The sequence below is a fragment of the Salminus brasiliensis genome, chromosome 6 (assembly GCF_030463535.1).
Source record: "Salminus brasiliensis chromosome 6, fSalBra1.hap2, whole genome shotgun sequence".
NCBI lineage: Eukaryota > Metazoa > Chordata > Actinopteri > Characiformes > Bryconidae > Salminus > Salminus brasiliensis.
In genome coordinates, this window is record NC_132883.1 from 33,488,627 (window position 1) to 33,511,525 (window position 22,899).

Sequence of the window (22,899 nt, forward strand, 5' to 3'; positions counted from 1 at the left end):
GCTAGTTAGAGTATGAATATGTTTATTTTCCAAGAATCAATAACTGGTATGCCTGCATTAATATGTTTCGTATATGGCTCATGTCTTAAGTTCTTAATTTGAAATTCACATTTTTCTTCTAGGATTTGAGCACAAAGGATCTCAAAAAGGAGCTTTATATTGTTGCACATGTCATCAGAACGGGTGAGTCTCTCTGAAGAATCTCCACTCAAAAGCTTTATCACAGCAGGCATACCCTCTGTACTGCAGTATATTCGAAATTGACACATTGGCTAGGAGATAACAATTTCTTAATCAGCTTTATTGTCTTCATCATGTGAGTATTTGTCACTATGTTGGGTGATCTTCCTAGGAATTACATGCTAGGGCTAAGTTAACATAGTGTTTTTCTAAACAATTTGACTTGATCAGACAATGATGACAACTAAAGTGACTTTAGCAGTATCTTGATTATCATTATCCTGATGCAAAGTCAGGATAGTTCCATTGATTGCACCGCACTGGTCCTGGAGTACATCCTGCTCTATAAAGAATTTCCTTGCTCCCAACTCATCCCAAATTATTACTTCATTAACAAGCGTTTCTTGTTGAAATAGGTGTGTTACAGTAGGAAAACCCTAAAACATGCAGGACAGAGAGTACTTCAATATCAGGGTTGTAAAATTGCAGCTCGGGTATAGTCACCATGAGAATAGAATATGATCTCCTCATTTCAGTTCATTATCATATGATAACTTTTATTTATTTAACGTTAGGATAACCTAACTGTTTTAAGCATTTGTTTCATGCCTTTCTATTGAAAAAAGAAAGTTACAGTGTATATTATCCTAAGTTATGTATTTTTATGTATGGATTTTATTTATGGATTTTTCCAAATAACATAAAAATCCAAATAAAAAAATTATTTCCCATACACTCTCAACTGTGTGTTACATATTAATGAAAACCCACCATGGGAAATATTGCAGCAATGGAAATGAATAAAAAAAAAGAATGAGTTAAATGTATGATTGTTCATAAGGAGAAATAGCAAATGTACTTAAGACTATTTAAGTTTCATCTTACTTTAGTTTATTGTCTTTTTTACAATTAAAACTATAACTCACTTCTTTGTTATTTAGATTATAAATCATCATTTGCTCAGTAGGAGCCATAAATAATTGTGAACCTGAAGCTTGAGATAAGCTTGTCAGAAGTAATTACTAGACATAGATGGTTTCTATTAAACATCCTCAAACAGGGGTTGTTTTACTAGTTACCAGTGTTACTTCTTCTGTTACCTCTTCTGTTAGTGGGCCTCATTCACCAATATCTTCCTAAAAGGTTTCTTAAATTTGTTCTGAAGAAAAATCCCAACAAAAAGTCAAATTTATGATTTTTAAACTGCAGAATTGTTTACAGCTCTGTGGTTCTAATGATGGATCCATTTTTTCTTGTAAATTGAACAAATCCCAGATAAGAAAACTTTGGTGAATGTCAAGATGGGTTTAGATTATATAAATTAGAAAATGTTATTCTGTAGGCTTCTAACCTAAACTCCATTCAGTAGCCAGGAATTCATTTCATGGGGTGAGGAAATATGCTACATGAAATCACCTGATCTGAAAAATTTAATTGGTATGTGTAATACGCTCATGCATTTGTGGTGGATGCCAGACAGTAGTAGAAGCTGTGTATTTAAGGCACAATCTACTGCCAAAACTACTACCTACGTTAATAGGCATAGAAAATAAGATACCTATATGACAGTTTCTCTGAAAAGTATTAAAATAGAATACTAATAGGAGAAAAAATGACATCTTACCCAGAACCAGATCTACCCTCCAGATCTTTTCCTTCTGCAGTCGATGTCTTAGTGTAGATATCTGGCTAGTATCTTTCAAACAGAAATGGGATAATGTATGATCCTGGTTTGAAAAAGGCTTTTTGGCTAATTTTTCTTCTCTTTAGTCCTACAGACTCATGTGCAGTACTGCTGTTTTGATTATGGTGTATTTGATTATGGTGTATGCACTGAACACTGCAGTTACCATGTCTGGAACAGTTGCTGACGTTAGGGGTGGCTAAATACAGATCATAAGAACTTCATTGACTTCTTGTGAACATTATTTTAGCACTTGCACATGTTATTTGACATGTATATAATTAGCTGTGCTGAATGTGCGTTATGTTATCCAGCCATGACTAACCGTTTGGAACGCTCACAAAATATTTCAGGGGGGTTCAAACCCAAAATCCCTCCAGCAATGCTTTTTTGTCATGGTGACTTAAGCAGATAAGATTGCGACATTAGGATGTTTCTGTGTGATGGCCCATGGCCATGATTTGTTTCAAAACAGGATTTACACTTACAGTTGTTTTTACGGTGGTCAGTTTTACTATTCACATTTATGTCTACATCCTGGAGAGAGTTAATACATTTTTTTGAGGATTCTTGGATCGTCCACTATACTAATTAATGAGGACCAGCTCATATACTAAGCTTGTTTTTGCTGATACCATACACAATTTTTTTTTATTGTTCAGTGTCATATTGGCCATAGACAATTTTCTGGTGCTGATGTTGATAGTAAGATCACTATTAACTCAATTGACAGTAATCCACAGCAGCTGGTTAACTAATTACTCATAGTTCTCAAAACTGACAGTGGCATGTAAACATTCAAGGTCCATGGTGGATTATTAGGGCTATGGCTTGTTCACAATCATTAGGAAAGACCAGGTGGTGCAAATTTAAATGTCGTAAACATTTAGACTTTTCGAACCTTGCCCCGACAATCAACAGCCATATGCTCCTCTAAGCAGCTGTCTATCCCTATGAGAATTTAAATAACTTATTTGCCCAAAGCAGATAAAGACTATAAAAAGATTTTAACAATTAACAGTTAACAGAAAAGGTGGAGGTCAAGTTCAAATTTTAAAGAAAACTCTCAGAGGGAGAAAACTGCTTGTAGTATTTGCTAGAAAGCAAAAAGTGCAAAAGTGCCATGATATCTGCACAGATATGCACATCATGAGTCATCAGATGAAAACCTTTCTGCTTCTGCAGCACAAAATTCAGCATCATAAGGAACATATAAATACAACCTCAAAACATTTACAAAAAGTGTTTATAAGCTGTTATACTTGCTAATGGAGGTGTTACTAGGTACTGACGATACAGGGTACCCAAACATTTGCTATGGGACATTTTCCATTTTAGTTTTTTAAAAAAGGGGAAAAAAGTAATCTTTCTTAAAATTAAAGTTTAGGCCATTTGGAGAGCAGGTTATCTTTTACCCTATTCACAGTAACAGTAATTTTGGCCAGGGGTGCACACATGTTTGTGTGCCACTGTATATTGTGTGCCACTGTATATTGAAAGGGGCTGTAATTCCTATAGGATTCGTGTAAAATGGGCATACATACCCTTGATTTGAAGCTGGCTATGTTCAATTTTAGTTTTTTATGGATTTGTTTTCTGCTTTGCCATTTTTGTTTTTGTCTTCTGACATGTTTAATGTTTGTTGACTGTGTGTATGTAAAGGTCGTATGTTGCTGAATGACTCAAAAAAAGGACCCCCCCATGTGCAGTACAGACGACCATATGGCTGTGCTGCCCTGGCCATGAGTGATGTCTTTAGCTCCATCACAGACCCTAGAGAGGAAAAGGACTTTGTGCTAAAAATCTACACGTAAGCTTATGAGTGTGTGTTTTGTGTTGTATGTGAATGCGCTATTTAAAGTGTTTTCTTCTGATGTGCAATATCTGTGCTGTTTTTAGCTGTAACAATGAAAGTGAGTGGTATCAGATCCATGAGAACATCATACGGAAATCCAGCACTAAATACTCTGCCCCTAGCACGAATTATGGTAAATATTTTGTCACCTAAACTTCCAATACTCTTGTAACAAATCTTCTAACATATTCCTGAGACATAGTCAAATGTTTCACTGCTGTTATCTGCTGTTATGTCTTTTTTTCTGTGATTTCAGGTCTAATAGTATCTCTGCAGTTGTTTCGTGGTGATATAGAGACCTTGCGAAGAGAAAACCACCTTATGTTTAACAGAGGAGTCACTCTTACACGTAAACTAGGATTCCCAGATGTCATTTTACCAGGTAATAGTGGTAAATGATTCATAAATGGTTTCCACCATTTGACCATCGCAAAAGTACACTATGCTTGTTGTGGGGCTTAGCAGAGGCCAGGCATGGTGCATAATACAGGGAAATATTTTCAGGACGACCTGCTTCAGACTGCTTAAAAACAAATCTTAAAACAAACTTTACCTTTTAGCAGGACAATGATCCCAGTAATAAGGCCAAAGAGTGGTTGAAAAAAGGTAGTGTACAAAAGTGTTGTACAATAACCAAATGAAAGTACTTGAAAGTTTTGTTCCACAAAAGTCTTCCACCCAACTTGAACAACCCGGAACAAATCTGTCTGGAAGAATGGGTAAAAAAACACTCCTAAACAGTGAGCAAAAGTTGTAGAAACCTACCCTATCATTGCAAAAGGTGGTACAAGTCTGAAGGGGTGAACATTTACAGAAGTAGCATTTACAGTTTTGATTATTATTTTGGAAGATCTAGTTACAAATAATGAGTTTTTAATATATTTTGAAAATAGTATAGCATATATATATATATATAATATAAATATTAAATGAGAAAATAAATCAAATAAAAAAAAGCTGGATCTGTGACCAGTGAAATCATGTCTCAGGTCTCTTACATCAGGCAAAATAAATAATTTCAAATGGCATTAAGAAGCCTGAATTCAGAGAAGAAGCTAAGCTAACATGGTAAGGTTCATATGACTTTCACAATTCCATTCCTTTTTAGCACAATCATTACAGTTTAGTGGTAAAATGAAATATGAAGGCATGTTTCTTGTGATTTTTTATTTGACAAAAATGAAACTTGTTAAAAATGCTATCATTGCTTGCTCTCAAGTTTGTTTCAAAGCCAGGGACTACCAGAAGAAAACATTTTATCATTAGTATTAGAATTAATAGCATTACTATTCGCAGTAGGTACATGTACAGCTATTGCTTTTAGACACATTATTAATGCTGTTCCTGAAAGCATCAGCAGATGTACTTACAGAGATAGCAATTTTGTAGCAGGTCTGTAGCTGAGGCTCTGACAAATACACAAGTAATCACATCTGAGTTGAAACTTCATCATTGTGTAATAAAAGTTCAAGCATAAATGAACATCTTCAGAAATACACACAAACATGATGCAAACATTAGATTAGCTTTTATTTGCCTCGTTTCTTGTGTTCACACCAGTGTGTGTAGTATACACTCCCAAAAAATCTGTCCCATAGTAATATTTGGAAGTCTTGAGTATACCCAACATACTCCTCCGCAACAAGCCTACACAAAGTCTGTGATATGAGGAACTCTCTTGCCTCCCTCTTGCTACTCTCTCCATTTCCTACTGGATTATAAATATCTACACATCTGAACTATCACACTGGAGGCACTCACAAAGCTTGAAACTGGCTCTGCGTGTGGGTGAACGAGTAAAATACATCACCAGTCTTGTCAGCTCTAGCACTCATACCATCTGTGGGTTTGCCTGCATGTAATCTGATTGTGGGTTACAGCCAGTTAAAGCAGCATTCTGCAACATTTTTACCTTAAAATAACAGCTTCAAAATTATTGTGATGCTCTACTGACCTGTAATAAAGAGATCAGCATGTGTATCATTCTGGGCTTGAAATGCATGTGACTCAAGTGAAGCAGACAGGGAAATGCTTGAGATAACTGTGTAATGTCATATTTTTGTGAAATACTGTAATATGACTCTACTGCAGTCACATGGTTCATTCACTTTCAGTGAAGGGTCTGTGTCTCCCAGTCCTCAATTGCATGTGTAAAGCATGTCCTTTTTAAGGGGTGGTTCAAAGCATGAATTTCACTTCCCAACTTAATAGGAAGCTCAGGAGCAAAAAACACCAATTCTTGCATAATGCTGCTTTAAAGCATATTACATGATAGGCCACATATATATGATGACTTATATTTCAGCTTTAATGCTGTGTTTAACTATTTAGCTATTTGTAACTGTTTACATTAAAACATATTTAAAATATATATACATTTGTGCTTACCCCCTTGAATGCTTTCCCCTTTTATTACTTAATAAAATCATAGCCAATATAATGTCAAGGTAATGCCAATTAAATAAATATAGAGCATACCTAATGCCAGGTGTAGGTTGGAGAGGTATAAAGCCCCCCAGCATTGAGCTGTGGAGCAGTGGAACTGAATATTCTCTGGAATGATGGTGATCCATCCAATACTTTTAGGATGGGTGGAAGAGTTGGGGACAAGGTAGGGTAGTGGTAATTTTCACAAAATGCTCTAAAAGTTTACACAAAGCTAGTAGAGACAATTACTCCATGAAAAGCAGGATAAACTGCTTTAAATACCCTAATATACCATTTCAGAAGAAACAGTTAATGAGTAGGTATCCCAATAATTTTGTCCATTTAGTGCACCTTCGTGTAGGTACTACTACCTACATTTCTGGACAGGCTGAGAGATACAGAACCATCACTGAAAGTGAAAGAAGCATTGAGTTTACGGCGCTACACAGTTCTTGTGAGTGTTGTCCTGCCTGTTTGACTAAAGTTATGTGCCAAGCTCTAAGTATCAATGATAGAGGTTCTGCTCTCCCTATTTATAAGCCAGGGTTGCAGACCACTGTGCTAAAAAGTCAATGTTAGTTAGTGCCCTGCTTTTCCTTTGTTTGTTAAATTATTTTGGCAAATAATCAGTAATCTATCTATATATCTAACTATGTATCTAAAAATACTTTGCATCACAAATTGCGTTTGTGAGCAGGGGACAGTCGAAATGATCTGTATCTGACGCTGGAGCGGGGCGATTTTGAGCGAGGTGGAAAGAGTGTGCAGAAGAACATCGAGGTGACTGTCAATGTGCTGTATGCAGATGGAGAGACCTTAAAAGTAAGTCTTGTGCACTGTGTACTGGGCTTGGGGAGAAGGCAGCTTTTTATTTTGTTCAACACACAAATGCATGGAGGTGTTTGATATTTGTATTTGTGAGTGTAGGTGGAGGTGACAAATGTTTGAAATTATAGTGTTCGCATCAGAAGGTTAGTTGATAGCTGAGTGTGTGCATGCACGTGTGCTGAAGATGGTGTGGGGGTAGGTTATATATTCTCTCTTTCTCACTGTCACTCTTTCTGTCTGTCTATCCCACTCTCTCCTCCTATCTCTCTCTCTCTCTCTCTTTCTCTCTCAGGACTGCATAAGCGTGGGCTGTGGAGAGTCCAGTGTTAGTGAACATCGCTCCTTTGTGCTCTACCACAATAACAGTCCTCGCTGGAGTGAAAGCCTCAAACTACCCATTCCCATTGAACGCTTCCGTGGATCGCACCTACGCTTTGAGTTCAGACACTGCTCCAGTAAGTGCCTCCAGGCTTTTGCACTACACACCATGCCCCATAACCATCAGCTTAACAACTTCACTTCAAAATGTGCCCTGTACACTAATATTAAAAAACAATATAATAACTCAAAAACTATATTCTCTGAAACATACGCTACAATTTTTTATATTAACTTCAGTGCCCTACATCCCACATTTTAACCCAAAGGTTTATAGATCACCAATAGAGTTATATATGCCCATTATTAAAGCTGTTTACATAGAGTTAAAGGAATGCTCTGTGCCCAGTGGCTGCTTTCATTAGTGTGTCATTAGTGTTTTTGTTTTTTTGTTTACAAATACTATCCTGAAAAAAAAATTGCTCATCTCATTTGACCAAGCAGCATTGGCCAGCAATATTGACTTAGTTGACCAGCATAACCAACCTGAACACACTGGTTCACTGGTATGAAAAGCAGCTTGGTTAAAAGCTTTGCTTAGATGACCAGCTTTTAAGCGATTATCAACCAAGTTAGATCATCTGACGCCAGCTACCAGCAAAAGCTGGTAAGAGCTAGATTTTTTTAGGAGGGTAATGTTTACTCGTCTCATTAGTAATCACATTTAAATTTGAATTCGATCACTATGTCATGTTTTTGAATTTGTGTGTGAACACTGATTGTGACATTTGTTGTCTTTTTGCAATTAGCAAAAGATAAGGGAGAGAAGAAGCTGTTTGGTTTCTCATTCACTCCACTCATGAGGGAGGATGGGACTACTTTATTGGATGAGTGCCATGAGCTTTATGTCTATAAGGTCAGCAGACATACACACACAAACAAGCACACACAAACACACACTCACATCTGTCAGAGATAAGGACAGTTCTTGACTACCAATAGCTACAGTGGTGTCAATTCTTACTTCTTCACACTGCTATTAGTGTCTAGAGAATATTCTAATATTGTTGGCTAGGTGCTATCTGAGCATTGCAGAGGGCATGCCCAGAGTATGCAATCAGCACCATATCAGCGCTAGGTGGTTGGATCAAAAGCTATTGTTTTTTTTCTGTCTTGTTCACTTCTGACATTGTCACAAAGAACAATGTTAAAATTTTGGTAAAGAACTGTCAGTGGGGTTGCCAGGAAGTTACTGTAAATTTAACAGCATCTTTCTGTTGTAAAAATTGTTTACTGTTTTCTTAAATGGATATACTGGAATTTGGTATTTTTACAGTATAATACTGCTAATGGTTAATTTGCTACTTTTCCAGGCAGGTAACTACAGACAGATAGTTGAGACTCATTGAGATTTACAGTTTTACATCTTGATAATCTTATAATCTTGCACATGTATCACACCTTGTGATACATTTTTGATTTAATGTAAATAAAGTCATTTTAAATGTGTCACATTTGAAATAAGTTTTAACAAAGGAAACCATTCAAATACAGATTCAAAACCTGCAGCCATGCAGGCCCTCTGTGGATAAGACTGGACACCCCAGGCTTATGGCAGATAAACTTAGATGGTTTTTAAACATTAAACTGTGTCGGACATAAGTGTTACACTTTTCAGAATGCTACAGGTTCTCATGTGTGTCTCTGCATAATGGCTGGCGAAAGATGCGGAGGGTGTAAAGAGCTTGACCGGTGAGGGAAGTGAGAGATTAACTTACATTAAAATACTAAGTTGACATCATGAATAATATGTATAGCAAACATTTTCTCTAAAAAAACTGTATTTTTACTTTCCTTAAACTGCTACACAGAATTCAGTTTTAACGCAGTCTTGTCTTTAAGTATGCTAAAACAACAAAACAATTCCAAAATGATCCTCCACAAGTTTGGAAATTATACAGATGAAATGTGTATAGTGTTAGAAGCAAAATAAATATTTCAAAATAATTTAAACAGAGGAGGAGATGAAAGTTAAACCTTCTGACTGACTAGTCCAATTCACAAGATAATCACAATGCAAAAGGGATAATACCCTTAATAAAATGTAAAATTATTTTATAATAAAGCACTATAATGTTATAAATAACATTATAGTGTTTTTTAAATAATAACAGGTTAATTCTGTTGGATAATCACTGTTTGCACAGCAGTCACACATTGCACAGCAGTCTTTTATAAAAAAGTTTTCTAAAGAGTACGCCAAGGCTGACTGTGGGAAACAAAACTATTGCAAGGACACGGCAGTAACACACATGGTTCTATGAAGAATAAAGGCAAAATATGAACTTGGCTAAAAGATTTAGTACATTTCTCTAAATGTAGTTTTTTATGCCTTCAAAGAGGGCCAAAATTGTGAACAGAAATTGTTTTATGCAAGGACACTTCACTAATAAAATTTTTATGGAAAGAGTCTGATTTACACTGAAAAGCATGTAAACCTTAAAGCATCAGAAAGAAATACTGGTAATTCTCTTAAATACATATTCGCCTCTCTTTCAAGAATTTGTTTCTTGATGAAATTCTTTATGTATAATTTCCGGTTATTTTGTATCACATAGTTTATGGTTGTATTGTATTCAAGTTGAATGCAGTCTGAAGATGGCTACTGCTACAGCAAATTACTAAAGGAAATAAATAAACTGTTTAATGAAGAAACAGTCAAGTCATATGGTTACTTTACACACAGTAAAAAAAAAACGAGTGCTAAAGATTGCACAGGGTTTTTTGGGTGCAAAAGCTAATCCAGTAGTCTTAATTCGATGTTAGCTAACATTTGATAAAAAGCTAGTTTACAGACCTGTTCCGTTCATATTTCAACCAGTGAACGTTCTCCTCTTTTTATTACTTCTATAAGTCAATTATATTATGATTATTTCACGATTATACTTAGAAAGAACCATTACAAGGCAAGGTATCCTCAAGTACTGCACTGAGGGTAGTTGTAACTCATCTAATAGTCACAGTAGCTGCATTTTTCTACCACTGGAAGATAGAACACTTACAGAACTCTCTGTCCGCAAAACACAGAAGTCCGATATCCCCAGAGATCACATAAGATCACAGTATGTAGGCTATTCGGTGACTGATACTCTGATGTGGACCCAGTCTAGCAATTCTAATCACCACATCTTTGAAGCACCACATTGAATTCAGTACTTCTTCAGAGCTTTCTGGCAGCTTAAAAGATGCTTGGAAGATGAAAGTTCTGAAGAAAGAAGATGAGAGTTCTCTTTCTACTGCTTATGAACTATTAATTAATACATCATTTCTTGTGTTTTCTCTCTTTTTTGTTTCATTTTCTGTCTGCCTCTCTCTGTTTTCTTCTAAAGTGTGATGAGAACACGACGTTCAGCAATCAGGGTTTGTATTTGAGTATGCCGTGCTGTAAGGCAGATTTGAACAGCTGTCCTGCTATCCCAGCCTCATTCCCCTTCCAGCGGAGCAACAAGGAAAGCTTCTGTATCAGTACCCTGCTGGCTTCAACAAAGCTTACACAGAACGGTAAACACTGAAATAAGAATCCGCAGACATACTGTTGTAAACACAGAGAACATTCAAAACAATTTAATTAAGGAACATGTGTTCTGTCCGACATTCTCTCAGTCTACGTCTTCACATGTAGGTTTCTGCATACAGACATTCACCTGTATATTTTCTGTTGTAGTTAATGTGTCTTTTCTGCACACATGCCTACTATAGGTACACAAATGTTGAAAATAATATTCATACATAAGAACATTAATACTCACACCTACAGACAAGCATGTCATCTACAAAACAGCAGCTTTAAAAGAGATGGAAAAACCTTTTTAAATTTGAATGCAAATCAATGTTTACAGATTTTGTTAAATCTCTATGGATCAATTCATCATGGACTTCACACAATGTGAAGAACTACCTGATTCAAATTATGTCAAAGTTTAAAATGTCAAAAAATGAAGAGACAAGGTTGTTGCATGACAGTAACAATGGAAAATGTTGCACACGTGTGCATATGCCTACAAACACAGACACGTACAAGTATGACTTACTTCATAGTTTGACCTTGAGCATAATTCAAGTTAATTTATGTCTGTCTGTGTGTGTCTGCATGTGGGTGTACAGTGGATCTTCTGACTCTGCTAAAGTGGAAAGCTAATCCTGAGAGAGTTCTGGACATTCTTGGCCGCCTACGACTAATCAGTGGGGAAGAAATTGTAAAGGTGTGCACTTGTACACATTTCTATTGTACCCATACTGTAAACACAGCCTCTGACTTTTAACTGTGGTGTTGTTTTTTGTGTAGTTCCTGCAGGATGTACTGGACACACTTTTCTCTCTCCTCGATGACAACATTGACAAATATGGACCACTGGTCTTTCAGTCACTGGTAAGAAATTTGGTAAACTTGCAATAATCAGTTAAAGCAGCATTATACAAAAAGTAATATTTATTGTTCTCTCTGCCTCTTCCCCATTACCCCTTCGTGCAAGCTAACGTGGGCATCTCTTAGCTGACATAACAGAACTGGCCGTTAGCGCTCTCCTTCAAACGCATTAAACTGCCCACCCAGTTACTACTTGTGTGTGTTTTTGCACTTTTTTTAGGTGTTCATCATCAACCTGCTCAGGGATCCGAGGTATTACCATTTTCGCCCAGTTATGGACGCCTACATACACAACCAGTTTGCAGGAGCGCTGGCCTACAAGTAATTATCACAACATGTCATCACCTCAGTTATCAACATAAACTATCTCAGTGTAGTAATTAGCAGTTGTGCAGAAAGGGTGATCTGAAATCACACTGGAGCCCACAGCACATTTTCATTTCATTGTTTATGTTTTTTCATGTTTTGCTAAATTTTTTACTGTATTTTTGTGTTTTTAAAATATATTGTTATGTAGTGACTTATCGTGTCTTTTGACAGGGATCATAAAATCTACTGAACTGCATATAAATGCCTTGTACATCTAAATCTTTATTTTTCATTTGCCCAACTGTACGCTACAGTTCACATTATAGCGTGTATTGTTTCATGTCACACTCTGTATGTCTTTGTCTGTGTTTGTGTATACAGAGAGTTGATCCGCTGTCTGAAGTGGTACATGGATCGCTCTGCTGAGGTTGTACGCCAGGACCACATTCAGGATGCTATGAGGGTCAGAAGCATGCTTAATCATTTCTGATTAGGAAGTCTCTTAAACTGCCATACTGTCTGTTTACAGTATGGTGTCTTATACAAAAGGTAGTCATTAAAATTGCAATTAATGGAAATATTTGGAGTTCAGGATGAGATCTCTAAGACTAAGAAAGCTGTTTATAGCCTGGTTGTATAAATAAATACACACAGTCAAATCAGAAAATCATGACCACCCCTGGTCTGGAATGAACCATTGACTGATGTCCAAAAGGTCATGGTAATAGGATGCTGGACTATAGGTAGAAGCATAATGGAGACCGCAGACTTTGTTGGATGTTCTAAACCTGCTGTAGTAAAAGTGTACAAACCAATGGTGTCCCACAGGCCATTGAGTGTGGTTGAAACCAAGTGTGGTTGAAAATGCTGTTGGAAATGATTGCATGCAGCATTAACGCTATACCAGCTTAAACAAATTGCAGTTTATGGGGAAATGCTTGCATTAATGTATTCAACCATGTGAAACAACTTGATATATATTAAATGGTGGCCTACAGGCTCCAGACACATCTTGAATTACATGGTATTTGTGTGTGTTTTGTGCATTTGTGTGCATGTGTATTTTAGGCACTGGAGTATCTATTTAAGTTTATCGTTCAGTCTCGAGCTTTGTACTCGCGGGCTACGTGTGGTTTGGAAGAGGAGCAGTTCAGAGCCAGCATTCAGGAGCTCTTCCACTCTATTCGCTTTCTGCTCAGTCTGGACGGACGCAATGCTGAGACACTCGTTGTCACACAGGTGACACACACAGAACAATTTGAATACATGTTTATGTACATAAATATTCAAGAAGCAATACAATGTCTTTTTTCTTCAATCCTGTTACAGTTATACCTAACATCTCTCTTTTTCCTATTAAATCTAAATCTATTGACATTACATAATATAAATATTATTTGCCATTTAAGCACACATTTGAAAGCCAATTGTGGTGTTTATGTGCAGTCATGTCCAAATATTGGCACTCCACAATTTTTTTTCCTGCATAGGAATGTCATAAAAAGTCAAATCTGATATCATCCCCCAAAGAATTCCAGAAATGGACCGGACATTACTAGTAATTATTGGCACCTTTTCAAAATTGTAGGACATAATTGGATTTTTGTTATGTGATGCTTTTTTTCATTTGTATTTGTGGAATGTAGCATTAGCAGAAAGTATCAGGAAAGGCTTGGGCAATCTCAAGGCTACAAGTCCATCTCCAGAGATCTTAATGTTCCTGCAAAGTCATTAAGATGTTTACAGCCCATGGCAGTGTAGCTAACCTCCCTGGATGTGAAGTGAAGAGAACAATTGATGGAAGATTGCAACAAATAATTGTTGATGTTTAATTGGTGGCTAAAAAACAATTCAGCTTCCAAACAAATTCAAGGTGACCTGCAGACACAATGACAACAGACAAACATACAAAGTGTCAGCTCACACCCAGGACCCTCCTGGTGACACAGAGACACAAGTTTGCCAGACCTTACTAAAGGAAGCCACAATTCTCCTGGGAGAACATCATGTGGAGAGATGGGACCAAATCAGGGCTTTTTGGTAAAGCATATCATTGTATCATTTTTTAGAGAATGAAATGACACTATCAGAACACTGTCCATACAATCAAACATGGTGGAGGTCAACATATGTTTTGTGGTTATTTTGCTGCAGGAGAAAGAAGAGCAGGGTTGCCAATATGTTTGGCCATGACTGTAGATTGTAATTGTCTGGTAGACTCCATTTACAGATTCTAATATGTGCATGCAATTTGTACTTCAGTGTGTCTCTATCACTAATATATCTGTTATTCTCTCTTTTTCAATGCAGGCTGCATTGTTGAACAGTTTCCCAGATATCTTCGATGAGCTGCTTCAGATGTTTACAGTGCAGGAGGTGGCCGAGCTGGTGAGGGGAACACTTGCAAGCATGCCTGGTACAGTGGACATTGGTCAGTCCATGGATGTAGTCAAACTCCAGTCCATCTCTCGCACTGTGGATAGCAGACTCTTCTATTTCCCAGGTTGGTAATCTGTCTGTTAGAGCTCTAAAACACTGCTGTTGTATTTCAACTGTTGCTCAGGTTTCTCTTTGTTCATGAATAAATAATTTACCTTTTACTAAAGATTTAGTGAAGTGATGGAAGAGAGTAAGGGGCATCCTACTTCACAATACTTTGATATGTCAACATTTTCTTACCTCCCTATTATATAGCATACATTCTGTTTGAGTTTCTAGTATTAAGTAAGTGAGTTGGAAGATAATTAGTATTTAGTATCTCACTCACTGCCTCACTTTCTCTCTCTCTTTCTCTCTGTGTCACTCTCAGAATCCCGGAGTATTCTGCTTCCTGTAGTATTGCACCACATTCATCTGCACCTGAGACAGCAGAGAGAGCTGCTGCTGTGCGCTGGAATTCTAAGCAGCATCTTCTCTATCCTCAACACTAGTGCTCAGGTACCTTCACACACACACTGTTTCTGGACAGACAGGCAGTTATGTACATAATGTCCTGCTACCTACTGCTGCACAATGGCTTATTGGCTTATTAAGACACTGTCACATATAGCAGGACACTGTATACTGTCCCTTTCTCCCCTGGTCTGTTAGGAGTCTTCGTGTGTGCAGGAGGAGGTGGAGATGATGGTGGAGAGTTTGCTGGACGTGCTGCTGCAGACTCTTCTGTCCATCATGAGCAAGAGCCAGGCGGTGGAAAACAATAGGAGTCAGCGCTGTCCCCAGTGCACTGCAGAGATAACGGTCAGCTTCTCTCCATAGATTTCTTTCATTTAGCTCTGTTCAGAGTTTTAATCTTCCTCTGCATTGTTGAGTTATTATTATCACATTGCTGACATGTAATTGTAAATATAATTGCACAATTAAATAAACATATATGCAGTAAATTACATAACTCTTTTATTGCCATTTTATATCGACAGGAGCTTTGTGTCAGTACATTACGCTTGCATGTTTTCCCCCAAAATGTTAAAATTAACAAAAACATAGAAATTTGCAGCAAAATGCCATAATTATGTGTCCTGTAAATAATTTATTACCTTAGTGGAGTTAACATAACTTCTGGGAGAAGGACCATGCCCCAAACCCCTCTCTCAAACTACCCTCTATATCCTGATTCCCAAACCAACCTTGTGTCAAACAAACTTCGTCCCACCTCCTCCTTTATAGTCTGCCCTCCTGCTCTACCTCAGGGTGTGGTCCTCACCTGTCAATCCTCTCCTTTTTTATATGGATTTTTCTTATATTTTTATATTTTCTCCCACTCTCCTTCTGTTTAAATACCTTCCAATAAATCTCCTATATCTTTAGCCTTTCTAATGGTGGTATTGGCGGTGTCGGTGTACCACATTCCCCTTGAGGAAAGCAGTGTATAGAATATTAGCTGTAACATCAAACTGCATAGTCCAATAAAAGAATAACGCTCATTTCAATGTAAACGTGGTAAACATGCCACTCTTAGTGTGCACCTAACTGTAGTTACTTACTTAATGTAGTTAACCCAATTCTTCTTACACTGATATTTTTAGCAAGTGGTTGCCTGTGGGTGCTTTTAGGATTAACTTTGTGTACCCTTGTCTAAATCTTATGGGTACGTGGACATTGGTAAAGATGGTGGGAAGGGAAAATCCACAAAGCATGTTATTTTAACAAGGATGTCTAGATGTTTGCATACAACTGTAAATTCAAGGCACCATTTTTTTAATTGTTGGTCTTTGCTTACTGGGGCTAAATGCATCTCCTCTGTGAGTTTTGGCCATATATAATAAAGTTAACTTTGGCCAGATCCCAGAATTCCCCAGAAGAAGGTAGTAGCTTTTTCTGTACTCTTATTTGGAGAAAAGCAAGCTCTCTGTGTGTCAGATTAGATCTTAGATTGGATTATAGCTGTTTCAGAGTGTTGTGTTTTGAAGCTCCATTAGGCATTTATTGAGGTTTTCCAATAACAGCATGAATTTGATTTGTCTGTGTGTTTGGTTTTTCCTTCAGGGCCAGTGTGAATTTGATGTCTCTGTATGTGTTTGGTCTTCCTGCTGGGACAGTATAGGTTTAATAGCTCTGTCTGTGTGTCGTTTTCCTGCAGGGACAGTGTGAGCTTGACAGTTCCGAGAATGTTTAGCTTTGCTGCAGGGACACTGTCAGTCTGGCAGCCCAGTCGATATTTCCTCAGGAACAATTTCATAGCTCAATTTGGGTGCATCCCAAAATGTTGTCACATTCCCACATCATTCTGTTGCAAGCAAATGTAAACGATGAATTAAGAGGAGCAGTTACTTCCTTTTTGACCACAAAGTTGTTGGTTAGTGTTGCTGTTAGGTTTTGTGATACTGATTAGTCTTTAAAGTAGCATTATGCAAGAATTGGTATTTCTTGCTCCTGGGCTCCCTCTATCAACCCCTAAAAGACACTCTTTTTCCATGCATTTTTGAAGTAAAAGAAGCTTGTGAACTGGCACTGTATAGTGGTATTACTGGATTTTACACAAATATGACTCGCTGGTGTCCTGCCCACTTCACCAAAGTTACATAGCCCAGAATAGCAATGATAGGGAGTTTGTTCTTCCTACAAGTCACTAGAGCATGGATATGATTTTTAATGTTATTTTAAGGTGAAATTCTACACAATGTTGCTTTTAACGTATTAATTAATTTTACTTCTCCTTGCTTGCATTTCCCTGATAGCATAATTTGTTGGTTGGTTGGTTGGAAATCAACATATTGCCAAACTGATGTGTTGTAGACAAGGTCATCCATTTCACTCTCTGTTGAGGAGCAGATCTCTCTTTCTCTTTGTTTCATTTGCTTAAAATTTGTGTTGTTTTAAGGATCAGAAATGACCCACCACTATGTTTAACAGCAGAGAAAACCTAAATAGTCTTTTTTTTGTGACAAAGTGAAACATCACCAGGGGACATATATTGTTTCGTGTCATTTGTGACCCATAGGACAAGAGGAGTATACAGAATGTTAAGACTACACAAGGGATAAACCCTTTTCCAAATGATGTTCAAAACATGTGTGTGTGGTTAATTAGTTGTATATATATATTTAGTTTGTATAGTCTATGATAAATAGCAGTCTTTGTATTGAATACATTTTTAACTAACCATAGATGATTGTATGGGAAGTGAAAACAGATGAAGCAATAAAAAAATCACATGGCACATGAAAGAGAATTAAAAAAAAAACTGAGAATTTGCATAGTATCTGCACCTAGCTGCATTTGCGTTTTTCGCACAATTTTTATGTTGAATCAACAGGTTCAAGTCTGTACTTCTGATTCAGTTTTGTTTGTTTCAGTATCAATCAGAGCTAAAACCATGGCAAAAATAGAAAGTATGTTTTTTCCAATAAAAACAAAACTGAACTCACAACAATCTGATGAAGATTAGATTAGATTAGAAGTTAGATCCTATTGAATATCACCTTTAAAATATCACTGCTGGACTTTAGAGATGCATTACCCATGTTTTAATGGCGCCTACAGGGGCAGTATGAGCTTCATGTTCTGTTTGTGTTTTTGCACTCCTTTGGGGAATTTAATGCCTTGTGTGTGTGTCTGTCTTAGGGTTTCTTGCAGCAATGAGGGGAGTTTGGCAGCTGTGTATAGTATAGTGTGTGTGTGAGTTTGGTTTTCCAGCAGCAACAGGGAGATTTTGACGACTATATGAGTGTGTTTGGTTTTCCTGCAGGGCGAATATGTGTCCTGTCTGTTGTCTCTGCTGAAGCTGATGTCAGAGCTACATTTCCACCACCTGCTCAACAACTTTCACAGTAAAGATGAACTCAAGGTAAGACAAAATCCTTCTGCTGTGACTGTGACGATACCAATAAGAACCAGGCTTAGATCAGAATTTTGTGAATTATGTTACGCTCATTGCTTTAAGCTATATACACAAATAATATGCAGTTGTGCTCAGATGTTTACATAAACTCATCATGGACATAATTGTCAATATTGGACTTTCAGTGATCTGTTTAAACTATATGGTCTGTTTGAAGAGCCCCAGAGTATGACACTACCACCATCACGCTGAACAGTTGGTTCAGTGTTTTGGGGATTAAATGCAGTCATTGGCAGTGCTGACCTTCTGAACTAGAGATGCTTCCACCCATGAGTCGCATTATTTTACACATTCTACAATTATGTGAGTTTGAGTCAGCCACGAAAAAAGGGGCAGACTGATGGAGCAGAGCAAACAGAGTACAAGAAGCGGAGTACAGCACTGGCTCTAATGTGTTTCTGCAGCAGTGTGTTTCTGCAGCAGCAAGCTCTGTAGTTCCATCTAGCAGATAAACCATGAACTGCAGCAATCTAAGAAGCCAATGAGCCTTGTTTAGAGCTCCTGTAATTCTGTAAGCTGTGAATATAATTTAATTAGCTCCCTGGATCTGCTAAAATACTGATATTGAACTACATATTTAGCTGAAAATCTGAGATACTAATACATAGCCTGCTGATACATTGCACTGATACATTGATCTTTCCACCTCTAATCCAAACTTATTTTCTGTAGTATCAGTAAAACTGATACTAAAGAAAATAGATATGTGTAGGAAAAGGTTTAATATCAATGTCTAATATCAGTAACATTTTCTCATATTTACAGGAGTTTCTGCTGAAGATATTCTGTGTTTTCCGAAACCTGATGAAGCTTGGTGTGTTTCCACGAGACTGGAGCATTATGCGGCTCCTCACCAGTCAGTAAGTGTTTTTTTTTTCCTTTCATGGTGTGTTTAATTGCTTAGAAAGTCTTTAACCAGTGCCCAGACATATTGAGTCCTACAACATATTATGTTATAATTACATTGTAAACAGTGCAAACCCGCTGAGATATTCCTACATTATTGGTATCAGGACCGGAGGCTTGCATCTGGTGACAGTCAGTGGCTATTTAAACAGTTAAAAAAATATTAAGTTTAAACTTTCCAAACTTTGTCTGGGAACATTTTTAATTGCTACCGTTCAACTGTGTGCACCAGTTCTCACAATTTGGTTTCTTATTAATCAGACCATTTGTTGGAGATTTTACGGATTGCTAACTCTGTTTGCTTCCCTATGGTATGCTAAAATGCAATCAACAAAGTTCAACTCTCTTAAAGCCAACTTCATTACAATCTGGTGCATGCACTGTTTGAACAGTTTTTTTCTAAAATAGTCCTTCATGTTCTGTTCTGAACTCTATATTAAGATTCTGAATAATGAGGGCCAAAACGTGAGCCCATGACACTTAGTCCATGACAGAGTCTTGAGAACTCTCCCTCAAAAACCAATTCCAGAAACATAGAAAGCATAGTAAACTAAAATACAAAAAATGACCCTTAAGTCTGACATGCATTGTGTATTTAGCTTGATTTATTACATGTCCAAATTGTGGTCAGCTGTGTTGCAGTTTGAGCAGCCAATTTCTCTAAATTCTTTCAGTTTCTCTAAATCACACCCACCCATACACACAAGTTCAGTAGTCAAAACATACACTCAAAAATTCAACTTTAAATTGTTGGTCATTCAAACTAAAAACATGTTTAAAAACACACTGACCATGACACTTGCACAGTAAGGTCTTGTCTCAGTCTCTTGCTTTCAGGTGTACTGTAATAGAATTGTGTAGCATCTGCATGGATATTCTGAGAGGGTATTTAGGGTTTTGCAAGGCACTCATTTGCTCATGATTTGCTCAAGGTTTGCAAGATTCACTCCATTCATCTCCATTTGAAGCATGTGGGCATGAGTTCCAGACATGTGTGCCATTTTCAAATGTGCTCAAATTCGCATACTAAATTTGTCTCATTTCAACCTACGTTATGTTTATTTTCTGGCTGGTAATCATCTGTGCACAATTATCCGTTTCCTTATGCAGGATCATTGTGACAACAACCCGATATCTGACTCCTGCACTTCATAAGAACTTCTCAGATGCAGACTTCGATTTTAAGGTAATAGATGCTTTCCATATAGCATTTCTACTGTTCCGATACTGGGAAATCAAAAATTGCAAAAATGAAAATAACTAAAACATACAGTTCCAAGAAAATGTAAGAGAATCCTTTTGAATTACCTGAAATTGATTACAACTAAAATGTGATCTGATCATTATTATTAGGCCACATGTAGAGACAAATACAATTATATACCTTTTCTAATCTTTTCTAATTCTTTTATTTGAAATAGAAAAATATAGGTAATACTGAAGGGCACAAAGAAAGTAAATCTACTATTAGTGTGAAACATTTATCTGCATGATAATTGTGACACTCAACCATGTTCACAAATATTTGTAAGAAACTGACAGTTTACTTTATCCAACAGTTTTTTGTTTTTACCTGTTTATAGGTGTGGAACTCATTCTTTAGTTTAGCTGTGCTATTTGTCAGTCAGCCAAGTCTGCAGCTTGAGTCTCTCAGTCAAGTCAAGAGGAAAAGGATTCTGGACAAGTATGAACACACACACAAACACACATATATATGTGCCTAAAAGTATTCTGTAAGTGAATGCTGTGTGCTCTGTTAAACAGATATGGAGATTTGCGAGTACAGATGGCATATGAGCTATACAGTATGTGGCAAAAACTAGGTGAGAACAGTCTCTCTGTTTCTGTCTATACTATGTTCTATTAATATGCAGCTTGCAAAGTGGTTTAATTTATTTATCATTGCAATTAGTCTTTCTCTCATTCTCTCTCACACATTCTCTTTTCTCTCTGTGTCAGGGGACAATAAGCCTCATTTCACCCCTGGGATGATGGGGCCATTCCTAGGGGTAACTCTGGTTCCTCAAACTGAGGTCAGGAACATTATGATTCCCATTTTCCATGACATGATGGACTGGGAACAGCGCAAGAACGGCAACTTCAAACAGGTTAGAGACTGTAGGGACTGTACAGAGATTGCACTCACATTTTAATAGAGATGTGAGGATACATAAAATTCATTATTTAACATAATTCAAGACTGAAATATACCGTGTAATACCTATTTTATGTGTTTAAATTTCATTTGTATTTTTGTCACCATGTCACCATGAGTAATCTAAGAAAACTCAAGTTTAGGAAACTCAGCTTTTACAAGTACCTTGTTTGGTGCAGACTATTACTTTAGAGTGTGTGGGTGTGTATAAAATAAGAGATGGTTCACCAAAAAAAGTTCCCGGCTCACTTTCAAGTGGACCATGTTTCTGTTTTACACATTTTATAATAGGTCACACCAAACATTTTTACACAAACATGACTACACAGAATGAACTAGTTCTTGTGAGCTTTGTTCTGCTTACCTTACCAAAATTAGATGCCAAGACAGTGGAGTATAAAAATACTTTTGAAGGTGTTGTTTTAAGGTACAATGCTACATAATGTTGCAGATATTTACATTGTGCTGCTAGTAATAGCTTATGAGTACATGGTCCACAAAACATTTTTTCATCGTTCAAATTCAATGAAAAACTCAGTCTTAGAATTCCATACCATACTGAATGTAACTTTACAGTGAGTTGTATGGTACCTTTATAAGGTTTAGGATTACAGTATTGGGGATATTAGTGATATTTTGCAGCAATTCAGAGTGCGTTGGGCTGCTCTTAACCATTGTTCTTCCACTGTACTCTTACATAAGCCATTCCAAGTATTATGTCAACAGATGTTTTAAAGCGATTACAGGATGAATTGTCTTTTTGTGCTATGTTAGGTTTATGATGTTAACTAGTTATGGCAAACCTTTGAGTAATTATTTATATATAATATATATCTTTTGGGGCAGATTTTGTTTAGCATCTAAATGGTTTACATCTTTTAGGCCACAGTTAAAACAGATCTATGGTTCTACCTGCTGCTTTTTTTTGGTTTGTGGGAAGTAAATCAGGATTAGGCCAAAATTTAGGTCAAAAAAGCCTAGGCAGATGGAACTTCATCTAAAGTTATATTTGTGCATACTGAGGAAAGTCATACATTTAACTTTACTGAAATGTGCACATTATTTCCACATTATGGGATATGAACACATTCCTAAGATCTTGTATAGATGTATGTTAAAAAAAAAACTTGAATGATAAATGAATGATGACAAAAATATTAAATGAGATTTTTAGTGCAGTAAACCTTGTTCATACATAGGTGGAGGCTGAGCTTATGGATAAACTTGATAGCATGATGTCAGATGGAAAAGGAGAGGAAAACCACAGAGAACTCTTTGGATTACTGTGAGTACTGCCTGACACATAAATTCATATACTGTTGGGATACAAAGAACACACACACACACCATGTAAAACACATGCCCAGACATTTGTTATGCTATTTTCTACAATCCCTAAGTGCTTGTGTTAATCACAGCTTACAGCTTTAAAGGTTTTTTCAGGAAGTGACTGTCAGGATCAGACAATGCT

At 37.0% G+C, this 22,899-nt stretch overlaps 1 protein-coding gene across 2 annotated transcripts in view; it reads left to right on the plus strand.

The window, feature by feature from the left end:
- Window positions 1-22,899, plus strand: part of LOC140557571 (dedicator of cytokinesis protein 3-like) — a 63,912-nt gene that overhangs the window by 25,981 nt on the left and 15,032 nt on the right. Inside the window, exons 11-33 of one of the 2 annotated variants that reach the window (XM_072682102.1) lie at window positions 123-183; window positions 3,527-3,674; window positions 3,764-3,852; window positions 3,976-4,101; window positions 6,844-6,968; window positions 7,267-7,429; window positions 8,102-8,208; window positions 10,682-10,853; window positions 11,457-11,554; window positions 11,638-11,721; window positions 11,939-12,039; window positions 12,409-12,490; window positions 13,096-13,266; window positions 14,338-14,530; window positions 14,837-14,964; window positions 15,118-15,267; window positions 18,215-18,313; window positions 19,133-19,227; window positions 20,384-20,459; window positions 20,857-20,957; window positions 21,038-21,096; window positions 21,233-21,381; window positions 22,628-22,713. In XM_072682102.1, coding sequence (XP_072538203.1) covers window positions 123-183; window positions 3,527-3,674; window positions 3,764-3,852; window positions 3,976-4,101; window positions 6,844-6,968; window positions 7,267-7,429; window positions 8,102-8,208; window positions 10,682-10,853; window positions 11,457-11,554; window positions 11,638-11,721; window positions 11,939-12,039; window positions 12,409-12,490; window positions 13,096-13,266; window positions 14,338-14,530; window positions 14,837-14,964; window positions 15,118-15,267; window positions 18,215-18,313; window positions 19,133-19,227; window positions 20,384-20,459; window positions 20,857-20,957; window positions 21,038-21,096; window positions 21,233-21,381; window positions 22,628-22,713 — 2,663 coding nt within the window. The remainder of the gene's footprint in view (window positions 1-122; window positions 184-3,526; window positions 3,675-3,763; window positions 3,853-3,975; window positions 4,102-6,843; window positions 6,969-7,266; window positions 7,430-8,101; window positions 8,209-10,681; window positions 10,854-11,456; window positions 11,555-11,637; window positions 11,722-11,938; window positions 12,040-12,408; window positions 12,491-13,095; window positions 13,267-14,337; window positions 14,531-14,836; window positions 14,965-15,117; window positions 15,268-18,214; window positions 18,314-19,132; window positions 19,228-20,383; window positions 20,460-20,856; window positions 20,958-21,037; window positions 21,097-21,232; window positions 21,382-22,627; window positions 22,714-22,899) is intronic. The other variant, XM_072682103.1, reaches the window with a different exon arrangement.